The sequence below is a fragment of the Trichophyton rubrum genome, assembly GCF_000151425.1.
Source record: "Trichophyton rubrum CBS 118892 genomic scaffold supercont2.2, whole genome shotgun sequence".
Taxonomy (NCBI): Eukaryota; Fungi; Ascomycota; class Eurotiomycetes; order Onygenales; family Arthrodermataceae; genus Trichophyton; species Trichophyton rubrum.
Window position 1 is genome coordinate 2,444,207 of NW_003456427.1, and position 13,308 is coordinate 2,457,514.

Below are 13,308 nucleotides of genomic sequence, written 5' to 3' on the forward strand. Positions count from 1 at the left end.
TACGCCATTTAATTTTCTTCGTGCTCTTTCAGAAAATTTGGTAATAATGAAACTGGAATCTTGACATAAAAAACCACGCCTCAGGAAAAAGCATATGGATTGTTAGCCCTTTTTTTACGTCTTCTGCCGCTTCTTTTTATTTTCTTCTGCTCTGCTCTACAGCTTGCATGCCGTTGCCGTTGGGGCATTTTCTTTGGTCAAGCATGTTCTTTCCTGTACTTTATATCTCTTCTTCCTCTGAGGCTTTCCATTAAACAAAAAACCCAACCGTGTACCCTCTGTTAGACCAGCCAACTGTCAACAAACTACCATATATAATTCATGACATTTACTCTCACGTCGTCGCCGTCCAAATCGATATCGGTGACCGTTCATTCCGTTAATTCCGAAGTTTATTCCGATATCTGACCTCGAAACTCCCTCTGCCCCTGTCGACATTGCCATCCTTCTCGCCCTTGGACATGCGCCAGCTAGTCATTCTGACTCTTTCCAGGACATGACCTCGTATTTCGACTAGCAAGTCTGATAATGGGTATCCCGCAGGCAGCATCGTATTTGACTAGGCTATCTATGGCCTATATAAAGGCGTCGTGGACTCCCTGGAATGCCAGTTGAATCAAGCCCGTCTCTCTTCAACACCTCTCTTTCTTGAAATACTACAGTCATGGCCAGCGTACAGCCACAGCGTGCAACCGAGGAAGAGGAGAAGCTCAAATACCCATCAGCAGGGGCACCGCCTCAACCCTGTCGGCTTATTCTTCCGTACGAAGCAAAGGAGATAGTCACTCCGCGCATGGTGTTGGTTCCCATGACATACGACCATGCTGCACCGTTGGTCGCACTGAACGCAAAGCTGCTTGATGCCTGGAAGTAAGATACCCCCATTCACCCATTATATAGCAGTGGCTAACACTCGGTAACCAGAAACATTCCTGCCTTGCATCCTATGCTGAAGTATCTCGTACACGGTATTCCTGATGTGTCAGCTCAAAAAGGATGGATGGACTCTAAGAGACTCCAAATCCCAGACTCAGGAGAACTCTTCTTCTACTTTGCTATAACACTGCGAGAAGAAACGGAAGAGGGCGCAATCAAGCCAGGCAGGATCATTGGAGGCATCGGGATGAACCAGGTGCTGCCCGTCCCGAACCTGGGGTACTCTATCGACGCCGACCTCTGGGGCAAAGGGTACGGCACGGAAGCCCTGAAGGCGTTTCTGGAGGTCTGGTGGGCGATACCTCGACGGCCGGCGTGTGAAGGTGAAGAGAAGCCCGAAAAGGTGTATGCGAATGTGAACAAGGCAAACATTCCCAGTATTCGGCTGTTGGAGAAGTGCGGGTTCAATATCTACAGCGAGAGGCTGATGGCGGATGATTCGGTGATTTGTTTCTTGGAGAAAGCGAGAAGCTGATCACGGATAGATACGAAGTTCTCTTTTGGTTACGGGGATGCTCAAGAATGCATGAAATGGACTGATCATTAGCGGTGTATCTGCTGTTATGTTATGCATGCAGGAGTCGGCGTATGTATCTGGACATATATTTACAGGTTATGTATGTTATGCAAAGAGTAACAGAATTTTCGATGGGCGCCGGGATATGTAAAATGAGAAATATGAGCAGCAGAGATGGAGAGTTAAACAGAATAAACGACCATTGGATTCTCCAAACCGGTGTATTGAAAGGGGAAAAAAAGGGAAAGATCCAAAGGAAATGTAATAGAAAAGCAGAGAGAGTATCAAGGGGAAGGAATATGGGGCCAAAAGAGCGTTAGCACATGATAAACATCCAGTGAATGATAAGCAGATCAAAAACCAAGCAGGTCACCAAGCAATTGCCAAAGATTCGTATCAAAGAGATAAATAAAAAAACACCACCGCCATGGATATCATCAAGATCGATTTCCATACAAAGACTCCATTTTTAGGTAAGATTTTCCGTTCCCATCCTTTTTATCCTGACCGGCCGTAGACGCCTTTGCATTTGCATTCTTTTCTCCCTCTGTAGGAGGAGGGGTTTCCTTGTTTGCGCCCCAAATCGCGCTTGTTCGCTTATTGCTTTCCTCCTCTTCCATTGAGAAGACCAAGTCACTCTGCTCCTCGTCAATCCGGCTCGTGCTCACGGGTGACGATATATTACGGTCCAGACGGGGGTTGCTGGTCGGAGCTCGGGCGGAGCTAGGGTGAAGCGATGTGCTGCTTAACTGTTCGGAAATCATGGACATGGAAGACTGACGAGGGCTGGCAACGAAGGGAGAGATGTCACCAGATCCGGGCAGGCTTCCGATGGGCCGGATGGCGCTGGCAGAGGAGCGAGGCCCAATGACTGATTCGCGTAGAGGAGAGCCGACATGTCCGTTCTGGGCGAGAGCGGCTTGAGCTTCTTCCTCCTTCCGCTGGCGTTGTTTGGCGAATAGGGCACCAAACCGAGATGGGCTGGATGCCAGCGGAGAGCCTACTTTGCCCGATCCTCCGATCCCGATGCCTATACCTATTCCAAGGCCAGATGGATCCTTGCTGCTGCTTGATAATTCGTGGTCGGTGCGAGAGAGACGGCGCATGCGTTCCTGAGGTGTGAGTACATCATCGTGCAGATTCGTGGGGAGATAGTCTTCCTCCATAGTGAAGTTGTCCTCCCAGTCATCGAGAACCGTGGGTCGGGGAACACTGGCGGAGAGTATACGCTGGCGGGGTACACGCTGAGAATGCATGACACGGAAGCCGGAGGTATCTTCTGCACTAACAACTGGTGGTGAAGAGCCGAGCCCAAGTGGTTTCTTATCTGTTCCGAATGCTGTATCGTGCAAGCTACGGAGAACGTCGGGTGTGGCGTTAGGTCGGTGAGAGAGGGATGGAGAGTGAGCGAAGTCAAGTCCGAACTTGGATGGCATCGATGCCGCGACTGGGCCATAGCGAGCCATGTGGGATATGCCTTGACTGTCGAACGAAGCAGGCAGCGGAGCATCTAGAGCTGTACGACCGATAGGAGACATGGGGAGGCGGATCTCCTCTGGAGGTGAGCCATACTTGGAGCCGGTATCAGATACCAGCCCAGCGTCAATATGTGGGATCGAACCGTCATATTGCTGACCAAACTGTTGTTGCTGTTGCTGCTGTAGCTGTTGTTGTTGCTGAACTTGCTGCTGGGCATGCGGAGGTAAGAGATGCAGATCATCTTGGGAGGGATACGGATATGAGAACCGTGGATTTTGTCCGTTTATTTGCTGCTGAGAGAGGAGTGAGTTTGCCAAAGCTGAGTCCTGTGCATGGTATGGAGGAGGATGAACTCTTCCGCCTAGGTTGAGATTTCCTCCAAGACCCATGCTGGGCCTATTTACTCTCCGACCATCGGGTAAGATGTGAGCTAGTGCACACTTTGCTCCGAATTTGCAGTTTCCCTAGATATTGCCAGAACTGTCAGTTATATTCCCAAGTCCAAGTAACTAGGGGCTTCCCCAGCAGTTCAAGAATCACCTTCGTAAAATATTTGCACGGCGCGGAGTCTATGGTATTGTCTGTCGAATGCAGAAACGGACATGCCGGCCCGGCCTGACAAGTTCCCTGGCGGAAGAACTTGCATGGGACATGCTTAGTATCTGCGCGTTCACGTCAGTTAGCTGCAGTTTCGTTCGAAGCGGCTCGTTCGAAGCGGCTCGTCCGAAAGATGTCTACCTACTCTTGCTGGCGGGCGGATTTGGTGGGCTGCGAGCCATATCAAACGGCGGACGCATGCCACCGTTTTCGTTCTGCGGAAAAGGACCATGACCTCCCGGCACAGGAAGCGGGGCTCTGTTGCGCGGATCGCCTCCAGCCATTCTGGCAGTAGCAGAGGCAGTGTTGTTGAGCTTCCGCGAGTCTATCTGCTGCTGCAGTGGCGGGTGTAGCGGTGTTATATGCTGTGGTGGGTGATGCCGTGGTTGCGTCGGCGGCTGTTTCTGCATTGCGAGGTAGAAAAGAAGGTCGCAGGAGGAGAACAGCCAACAGATTTTTCCGCGTCTTTTATTTAGGGTTCGTGGATCGAAGGGATTATTGTGGTGCGGAGGGGGCAAAAAGACTCGGGATTTAGCTTGTTAAAGATGCTTTTTCCTCTGCCCTTCTTCTTGTTGTTTCGCGCTTAGATTTTAGTGTGGCCTTTGCTGTTTGCTGGCAGAGGAGAATGGGCAGGCGAGCAAAGATCTGCCACGCAGCAGTCACTCTTTTCCAAGCCTTGGAGGCCGAAAGGTATCCCTGGAAACCAGGCGGGAAGTTTCACTTCGATCTCATTTCAACGGCCAATATATGTATTCACTGGAGGCCCGACTTAGTCGCCGAACTAGGTCGAGGATATCTTTTTGAGAGTGAATGAAGGGCAGGTGAGCGGCAGTTCTAACTAAATATATTGTCAACTATCATGACACTGGAACTCAGAGGTACATACATACAACTCAAACGAGGAGGCTCATGACCTGCAAGCTACGTTGAGCTTGCGGCGACTGACCTCGCTGCAGCTGACCTGAAAGTAATACCGACGCCATCGTGTCGTCACGCCCACTAGCTATCACTTAACTAACCCTTGAGATGCTGCCGGCTGTTCATTGTCATTGTTTCGTGGCATGGCAGAGACCGAATGGGTGTATTTTTAGCATTTATCGTGTTGTCCTCGCATATAACTAACTCTTTCCCCAGATCTTCCTCCCCCAACGACGGGCATATGCTGCTTGGGCATCCCCGATTGGACCGCGGCGTTACAGCTCTCCTTCCATCCCGAACGACTCCCAGAGTTCTTCCCTGCTTTTGACGCTGTCAGGCAGGACTTCTGTGCATTTTAACCACAGCTCTCGACACGCCAGTTTTCGGAGAGAAGCGTGCTTCTTCCACGTTGCCCAGTTTATCTGGACACGGTTGCTTTCTTCCTCTGTTACTATTCTGTCCGTAGCCGTCTCCTTGCAGAGATGGGCAAGTTGATCGCTCAGCGTATCCTTTCTACTCTCTAACTGGCCGATTTGCGAGAGAAGCTCTGTGCTTGAGACACGGGAGTTTAGCACGGCAAGCTCGGCTTTGAGAGACTTTTCTTGTACTTTGACAGATTCGAGTTGCTCCTTCAGAGATGTGATCCTGTCGTCCATGGCTGCAAGTTCGTCTAGCGTTGCCTCGCTGCTAGCCTCTTGAACTGCATGGTAAACCATCTGTTTCCCTACGTTACACTCAGCTCAGGCCTCGAACAAGATACCCAGTTCTATTTATACCTGAGACCCTGCACTCGAGCAGCTTCTGCTCATGCAGAGCCTTTAAAGCTTTGACCGTATATGCTATGCCTATTGTTAGTATCTGGTTCGTGTGTGTCTTTTCCTCTTTTTTTCTAGATACCTTTAGTCACCTTATTGTGCAAATTTGCACTAATATCAATTGCCTACTCATGGTTTAGTATTATGGTACTCAACCGGGGGAAAAGGTTGACCAACTGAGTATGGCCGGCTATTAAGCCAGTTAGTATATAGTCCGATTGTCAGCTATAGCTCGGTGTCATTCATACTTTTGCTGCTCTAGCCAACAGTTAGCACTCTGGTGTCCATGGCACGGAGATTGTACATACACTTACTGAGATACTTCAAAATCATGGCTGAGCCTATACCAACAGCCGGAGAAGTACGGCCATCTCATCAGAATTGGCTGAATCCATAGCTTTGCATCTTGATACCGGATCAAATACGTACCATCTTCACTGGAGGCACTCTTCTCGCCTTTCTCCGTCTTTTCCTTCTTCGGAGCCATCGTATCTACTTCCTGTCAACTGTGAGTATTCTATCTCACTGATCTCAGCTGTTTTCTTAGTTTTCTTCTGTTGCTGATGACGAGGATGAAGTTGAAGATGAAATCGAAGTTGAAAAAGACGTCAAGGAAAAGACGTCGAGAATTTCCCGATTGGGACAACAGGCGGCAGAATCTGCTGACCGCATCCGTTTACAGCCTGGACTTGTATAAATACTTATATAGAAAAATATATCAATCCTTTAATCCACAGTCTTAGAGCCATATAATATGCTGTAGATACTCAGGTCGGGCAGTTACCATGAAAGAACGGAGGTGGCAGCATCTTATATTCAACACATCAAGTATATCTGATCTTGTTGACCGCTGAGAACATAATGATAACTATATAAGTAGGACCATAAAGAAAGGGTGAAGAAAAGGCGAATGAAGGACAAGACACGCTGGATAGTAGATCAATGGTAAACACGCCAGAATAGAAATACGGCAAAAGCAAGAGAAGCAAAAGAAGGGCGGGGATCCCAAGATAAGAGGCGAAGAAGGCAGATATGTGTAACCGTTTGCAATGAGCCCCGGGAGTCTATGCGAGATAGAGTAAGGCAAGATGAGGATGTAAGTAATGCAGAAGGCAGACAGTGCTATATAATGTAAGTAATGCATACAGAGATAAATTTCACGAAGGGCATAACGTGGGGGATAAGAAAAGAAAGAAATAAGCGAAAAAGGGGCTCCAGAATCTCCAGAATTAATCAATAAGTTTTACCAAGATAGAAGAAAGAGGAAGACGAAACAACGTGGCAAATCGACTTTTGCAACGACATGCAGTAGATGAAATAGAGAACACCATTCTCCCCACCCCTTTTTTTGTTCCCCGTTTGCCCTTGACCGACGATGGTAAGGAATGACATCACATAACGACCTAGCAAGTTTGTTAGTGTTATGGTTGATTATCAGCATATAGTGTAGGCAGTAAGGTCTACTTACGCAATCACTCTCCGACTTGCCCTGCGGCACACCCATCTCCTCGAACGTCTTTGGGCCTTTGCCTTTACCAGGCGCAGGAGGTGCAGTGGCAGATTGCTTTGGTGGTTGCGGAGCAGGTCCTGGGCCTGGTCCTGGCCCTGGACCCGGGCCAGCTGCGGTACCAGGTCGGCCACCAGGTGGCCCGCCGTGTGGCCTTCCTGATGGAGGAGCGGAAGGCATACGGTTTCCACCAGGGCCGGGTCCTGGTCCTGGTCCAGGTGCACCAGGAGGACGCTGTGGCTTCCTCCTTCTATCTGCACCGGACGGGTCTGGAGGAGCAGAGAAGCCGATGTCCAGCTTTGGTGGACCTGGTCCCATACCAGGACCTCCGGGACCTCCTGGGCCGGGACCAGGACCCATTGGTGGACGACCATGTGGTGGATATCCGTGTGGTCCCATTGGCGGGCCAACTGAGTGTGCACGGAGATTGGGATTGATACCGAAAGCGGAAGAGCTGCGTTGATCGCCCGGCCCTGGCCCGTAAGAGTGTGAGTTTGGTCCTGGACCTGGCCGACCTGGCCCATAGCGTCCTGAGGGGGGTCCGTCAGGGTACGGAGCCGCTGACATGGGACGGGCAGAATCATTGAGGCTCATGCGAGATGGATCAGGCATCTCAAGGGTGTCTTGGACGGGTTGGCCTTGCTGGAGATGATTAGATTGTTGGGAGAAGCGCTGCTGAGTGCGTTGTGTTTTGATGCGCTGAATGGCCACTTTTTCATGATCCTTGCGGGAGAGTGTTTTGGAGCGTGAGATGCTTTCAATTCGTCCTGAAGCGTCCTTGTTTCCATTGGCAGCTGCCTTGGCGTACCAGCTTCGGGCTTCCTTGATATCTACAGGAACGTAGATACCAATCTCGTAGAAGTAGCCTAGTGCAAACTCGGCAGTAGACAGGCCCGACTGAGCTGCTCTCTTGGCATATGTAAAGGCGAGTTCGTCGTTCTTCTCGAAGACGCCTTCGTGACCGCACAGGAACCATTTGCTGATAGCCATCTCAGCATCGGGCTCACCCTGTCGAGCAGCAAGGGCATTGTAATGAATCGACAGTGCCGGATTGAAGTCACAATCTAGCTGGCAAAGTTCGTACGCGGAGCCCATCTTGACTTGTGCCTTAGCAAAGCCGTGATAGGCAGCCTTTTCAATGTTGATACGGGCGTTGACGAGGTCATGAGCGAGATACTCATCGGGAATAGTGACCTGAGGCAGTTCTCGAGCTAGCAGCATTCCATAGACCTAGTATTGTTAGTTAGATGTTTGTAGGGTCATAGTGAACGGAGAGTAACACATACATAGGCGCCTTGAGGAGCGTTCTCGTCGCAGGTCTGTGCAGCATAGCGTATATGGTCGAGTCCTACTGTGTAGTCTTGTCGTTGACCATGCTGTCCTAGCAATATCATCATACCAAGACGCTATAATTCTATCAGTCAATGGTTATTGTAACAGCATAAGGATAGCGGGGTAAAACGTACGTAGTATGAAGCAGAGTCGCCCAGCCTGACACCATTCTCGTAGTGCTTGATAGCCTTGAGCGGCTCGTTTGAACTTTCAAACTGCATTCCCATGCGGTACTCAGCGCGTGCATAGCCGCCCTCTGCGGCGCGGGAGTAGCACCGGAAAGCCTCCTTCTTGTCGACGCGGAAGCCAAACTTGCCAAACTCGAGCCACATGCCCTGAATGAACATGGCCCGCGGATGCATTTGCTCGGCCAGGAAAGAAACAATATTAATGGCATCTGTCTTGAGCTGGTGTTCGATCTGCGGTGTCTGCGGCCGCGGCGGGTAGGCTACCTGGTTGCGCAGTTCGTTCTGCATGGCTACCTCGACGTAGGAGAGGGCATCCTGCGCCCAGGCAAGCTGCATTTCCGCATCGTTGGAGCCGAGGACTGCCATACGGCCCTGTTCGAGGTTGGCCTCGCGCTCCTCGTCCGTTGGAGGCACATTTGGCGGCGGATTCACGAGCGGCGGAAAAGGGGAGAAGTTTGGAGCATCGTAGCCGCCGCCACTACCACCGCCGTACTGCTGCTGCGGTGGTGGTGCCTGGCGCTGCGGGGGATATGATGGAGAGCCTGGCGCAGAGAAGCCTGGCGCTCCTTGGTTATGCATCGAGGAGCCACGACTTGGATAATGCTGTTGCTGCTGCTGCTGCTGGTGAGGGCGCAAGTTGGAGGAGGACGAGGCGTCGAGCTCGAAGTGCGCGAGATTATCTTGCATGTTCTCAGGGACTTCGGGCATGACCCTAAAATGGGCAACTGTTAGCGGGCAGCGCTCCTGGGGGGGCTGACAAGTCGAACGAGAGGAACAAAAGGGCCAGCTAGTTGTTATTATAATAATAAGCAATGCAAGGTGATAGCTGAAAAAGAAACGAAAGAAAGGCCCTCTATAAATACCTCTGGGGAGCAGGCGAGATAACTTCCGGCATCTGGTAGTCGTCGACGGCGCCTGGATAGAAAGTCGCTCCCAAGCGCGGCGGGCGAGACGAGTCGTACGGAGCAGCCATGGATAAGTGTATTTCTATTTAAATAACCCTCCCAACCCAGACGGCGCGAGATGATAGGATAGACACGCAGACGGAGGAAGAAGAAGAAAAGAAAGGAGAGAAAAAGGCGCTACTCGTGTTCGAGGGCGCCGCCGCTGCTGGCTCGGACTAGGATGCGGACGCTGAGGGTGCTGGCCGGGGCCCTGGACGGCGGGCTTGGGGCACGGCGCATAAGGGAGCGGACGTTCAGCTGGCTGTCTGTCGTGTTCGAGAGCTGAAGGAGACGGTCAAAGTAAGTGTTAGCCGTCAACGGAGGCTGTAGAAGGAAGTTGGTAGAGGCGTTTTTGGCCGGCGTAGCTAAGGAGTTGTTAAAGGTTGGTAGATGGGGCAAAGTGGAGGCCGGAGTAAGGGGTTTTTGCAGGGCTAGCTGGAGCCTGTAGCACTTGCGAGCAGCTTGTAACAGGCGAGAGTCCTGGATAAAGACGAAGATACAGGAGAAGGGTTGCTAGCTGATAGTGAGTTGACTGCGAGAGTGACTGTCGTTGGATGTTGATGTTGATGTTGACGTTGGCGGGGAGGTTGTAGTTATGTAGATGGTTGAAATATTCCCACCAGGCTAACTAACCAGTTAAACAACCAAATGACCGCGAGCCGAAGGACGAGCACTGCCTCAGCAGGTTATTTTTAGTCAGTTGACGACGCTCGCAGCGACGGGCAGACGGGAAGACTAGCTGGCTGGCTGGCAGACGAAGCAAAAAGGAGCAAAAGAGCAGAAGCAAGTCGGCCGTTGAGATGGAGAACCCCCCCCGTTGCTGTTGAAGTAGCCGCATAGCTGACTGACCGACGGGGACCAGGGCGAAGATCACATCGGTATACGGCATAGGACGGCCAGAAGGGACGGCTCGGATGGCCTAAAGACGGACAGGAACAGCTGAAGAAACGTCTAACGTCTCTCGGGCGTCGGCAGCGAGATGGAGAGGGACTTCCGCCATCCGTACACGCCGTACGATATCCAGGCGCAGTTCATGGAGGCGCTTTATGGCTGCATCGAGGACGGCGGCGTAGGCATCTTCGAGAGCCCTACAGGTGAATTCCGCACCCGGGACAGCCGTTTGTTCACTGCTGACGGGCTGTAGGGACGGTATGTCTGTTGTGTACCTGAAAGGATGATGCATGATACCAGTGTCTATCTGACGCGGATAGGGCAAATCGCTGAGCCTGATATGTGGCTCGCTGGCATGGCTGAGGGACCATAAGCGTTCCGCCTTTCTCGAGAAGGCTGATGACGGTGTGTCACTGTTACTCTACTGGTCATGTACTGGTAATATCCAGGTCATGGCTACATGTTGATGTATTTGCTGACTTGGTAGATGGGGACGACGGGGAGCCGGACTGGATGGTGCAGCACGCTCGACGAGAGAGGACGCAGGAGATGCTTGCTCGCCGAAAGGAGCTGGAAGAGCGTCTGGCCAGAGTCAGGGAAGCAGAGGAGAGGCATAGGAAGAAGCTGGAGCTTGCTTCTCGCTTGACCAAAAAGATGGTACTTGATACATTCACACGGTGCCTTTATATACTTTGACGAAACTGGACCATACTGACACCAAAATGACTGACTAGCGAGTTGTTAATGAAAAAGTCCGTCCAGAGACCAAGGATGAAGACTTTGAATTAGACGATTATGAAAGTGGAGATGAAAAGGCTGGACGGCCGCAGGATGATGGCAACCCCTTATCTTCCGACACATTGGCCCTTCTTGAGAAGCTCAAAGGCGCTGCCCAGCGGATAGAGCTGGAGGAGGACGAAGAAAGCGTCAAGATCATATACTGCTCTCGAACGCATTCACAGCTGATCCAATTCGCGCAGGAGATGCGCCGAGTCATACCCATATCCAGTATACCCCCAGATTTAGACGACAACTTGAGAGAAGAGAAGAAAGGAAACCCACAGGATGAAGGAGAATGGATAAAGCATACTCCCCTCGCATCTAGGAAAACTCTCTGCATTAACCCTTTCGTCCGGTCTCTGTCTTCTGCCACGGCCATCAATGAACGGTGTCTGGAGATACAACGCCCCAATGTAGCTGCAGAGCACAAGTGCCCCTATCTCCCTACCAAGGATAATGAGCTCAAGACCTCTCAGTTCCAGGACCATTTACTCGCTCGAGTTAACGATATTGAAGGCCTACCGCCCCTAGGCACCAAGATGGCCATATGCCCGTACTACGCATCTCGTACGGCCATGAGAGCTTCTGCCACAGAAGTAGTCACACTGCCCTACCCCCTACTATTACAACAGTCAGCCCGCGAAGCACTCAACCTCTCAGCCAAGAATAGTGTCATCGTTATCGACGAAGCACATAACCTCGTTGATGCAATTGTCAATATTCACTCTGTCACCGTCTCACTATCGCAGCTGAGGACAGCCCTGGCTCAGATTACCACGTACGCTAGACGGTTCAAGTCTCGCCTAAAGGGCAGAAATCGAGAATACATTGCCCAGCTTATCAGGCTGGTTGGATGTATGGTCTCATTCTTGGATGCTGCTGGGCAGGATGACAGACCGGATGCAGAGCTAACGGTGCAGGATATCCTTGGTGGTGGAAAGGGAAAGGGAGGTGTGGATATGATCAACCCGCATAAACTAGGCATGTACCTGAGAGAAAGCAAGCTTGCTAGAAAGGTAGATGGATACATTGAACATACAGCCACTCAGGCCAATGGTGATGATGGAGGTGGCAAGAAGGCAGACGGCGGTATGCCTGTGTTATTTCATGTGCAAAGCTTCCTCCTTCCGCTCATGGACCCTTCGGATGAAGGACGCCTGTTCTACGAGAAAGTTGGCGGTGATGTACAGATGAAATACCTCTTACTTGATCCTACTAGCCGATTCAAGGAGCTTGTCGAAGATGCAAGAGCAGTTATACTTGCTGGAGGAACCATGGAGCCAGTACGTACCCTTGTCGTCCCTGAAAATGATCGATCCTGACTTCAAGATAGATGGATGACTACGTCAATCACTTGCTCTCATATGTCCCGCGAGAGAAGATAAAAACGTTTACTTATGGCCATGTCATACCAAAGGACAACCTGATGGCTATCCCGATTGACAGAGGGATGGACGGAACAGAATTCAACTTTACTTTTGATCAGCGCAGGTCTGAGAAGATGGTACGTCTTTCTGCATTAAACCCCCAAGCTTAGTTTTATCTAACAAGTGGATGTAGATCATTAGCCTGGGCCGGACAATAGCCAGATACTGTTCCGTCATCCCTGACGGCGTCGTGGTCTTCTTCCCCAGCTACGACTACTTAGCAACTGTGCTGAAAGTATGGGCCTCTAGCTCTGGAATCCTCAACAGCCTCTCCCGTCTTAAGCCCATCTTTCATGAGCCCCAGTCGACAGGTACTACCAAGGACAGCGCCAACGCTAACACCAACACTGACTCTCTCCTCTCCCAATACTCCGCTTTCGTCGACGCAGGGAAAGGCGGCCTCCTGCTCTCCGTGATGGGAGGGAAACTATCAGAGGGCATCAACTTCTCAGATGCCCTGGGTCGTGGCGTCATCGTGGTCGGCCTTCCCTTCCCCAACACCCGCAACGTCATCTGGCAGGCTAAGCTGCAGCATGTCGAAAAGAAGGCATATGAACTTGCTGACTCCAGCCGGTCAGAGGATGAGCGACGAGCTTGTGGCAAGGCAGCAAGTAGAGCGTACTATGAAAACACATGTATGCGTACAGTGAATCAGTGTATTGGACGTGCCATACGACATAAGGGGGACTATGCCGCTATTTTGATGATAGACAGGAGGTATCAGACGGAGAGGATTCAGGGGAAACTGCCTCGTTGGATCAGGGGTAGCCTTCTCAAGAGTCACCAGGGCGATGTCCACGGCCAACTCCAGCACTTCTTCCAGTCAAAGCCATAGATCATCCATTGCCATAGCCATTAGACATACAAGTCTTGTTCATAATGCTCTAGATCGCGTTTCACTCGTTGCTCTTGTCGTGATTAGTCACGACTGTATTACAAATGTATGACTAACAATTTTAGATAACGTGACTAGGGCT

The 13,308-nt window shown here is 51.1% G+C and overlaps 6 protein-coding genes across 6 annotated transcripts; 3 read left to right on the forward strand and 3 right to left on the reverse strand.

The window, feature by feature from the left end:
- Positions 1–664: 664 nt before the first annotated feature.
- TERG_02517 (uncharacterized protein) lies at positions 665–1,411 on the forward strand (the record flags this gene model as incomplete). The annotated part of the gene is made up of 2 exons (XM_003237758.1): positions 665–870; positions 925–1,411. The coding sequence occupies 2 exons, from the start codon at positions 665–667 to the stop codon at positions 1,409–1,411; spliced, it is 693 nt and encodes a 230-aa protein (XP_003237806.1).
- Positions 1,412–1,890: 479 nt separating this feature from the next.
- On the reverse strand, positions 1,891–3,939 carry TERG_02518 (uncharacterized protein; the record flags this gene model as incomplete). The annotated part of the gene is made up of 3 exons (XM_003237759.1): positions 1,891–3,396; positions 3,473–3,594; positions 3,675–3,939. 3 exons carry the CDS (start codon positions 3,937–3,939, stop codon positions 1,891–1,893), a joined length of 1,893 nt encoding a protein of 630 aa, XP_003237807.1.
- A 783-nt stretch (positions 3,940–4,722) lies between these two features.
- Positions 4,723–5,749, reverse strand: TERG_08738 (uncharacterized protein; the record flags this gene model as incomplete). The annotated part of the gene is made up of 5 exons (XM_047749003.1): positions 4,723–5,171; positions 5,224–5,286; positions 5,345–5,387; positions 5,511–5,520; positions 5,577–5,749. 5 exons carry the CDS (start codon positions 5,747–5,749, stop codon positions 4,723–4,725), a joined length of 738 nt encoding a protein of 245 aa, XP_047603896.1.
- Positions 5,750–5,935: 186 nt separating this feature from the next.
- TERG_02519 (uncharacterized protein) lies at positions 5,936–9,959 on the reverse strand. The gene is made up of 5 exons (XM_003237761.2): positions 9,153–9,959; positions 8,236–9,001; positions 8,056–8,175; positions 6,731–7,999; positions 5,936–6,665 (listed from the first exon to the last, which is right to left on the reverse strand). Exons 1-5 carry the CDS (start codon positions 9,260–9,262, stop codon positions 6,654–6,656), a joined length of 2,277 nt encoding a protein of 758 aa, XP_003237809.1. The 5' UTR covers positions 9,263–9,959; the 3' UTR covers positions 5,936–6,653.
- A 1,148-nt stretch (positions 9,960–11,107) lies between these two features.
- TERG_11861 (uncharacterized protein) lies at positions 11,108–12,226 on the forward strand (the record flags this gene model as incomplete). Its single annotated transcript, XM_047750907.1, has 1 exon — positions 11,108–12,226. One exon carries the CDS (start codon positions 11,108–11,110, stop codon positions 12,224–12,226), a length of 1,119 nt encoding a protein of 372 aa, XP_047605681.1.
- Positions 12,227–12,237: 11 nt separating this feature from the next.
- Positions 12,238–13,166, forward strand: TERG_02520 (uncharacterized protein; the record flags this gene model as incomplete). Its single annotated transcript, XM_003237762.1, has 2 exons — positions 12,238–12,408; positions 12,465–13,166. The coding sequence occupies 2 exons, from the start codon at positions 12,238–12,240 to the stop codon at positions 13,164–13,166; spliced, it is 873 nt and encodes a 290-aa protein (XP_003237810.1).
- Between the last annotated feature and the right edge of the window lie 142 nt (positions 13,167–13,308).

Bases quoted from the DNA above. Each gene is read 5' to 3' on its own strand.
- TERG_02519 (XM_003237761.2), bottom strand. From the start codon at position 9,262: ATGGCTGCTCCGTACGACTCGTCTCGCCCGCCGCGCTTGGGAGCGACT. The intron at 9,002-9,152 runs GTATTTATAGAG...TGCCCATTTTAG, and splicing joins ATCTCGCCTGCTCCCCAGAG to GGTCATGCCCGAAGTCCCTG. The intron at 8,000-8,055 runs GTATGTGTTACT...TAACAATACTAG, and splicing joins ACGCTCCTCAAGGCGCCTAT to GTCTATGGAATGCTGCTAGC.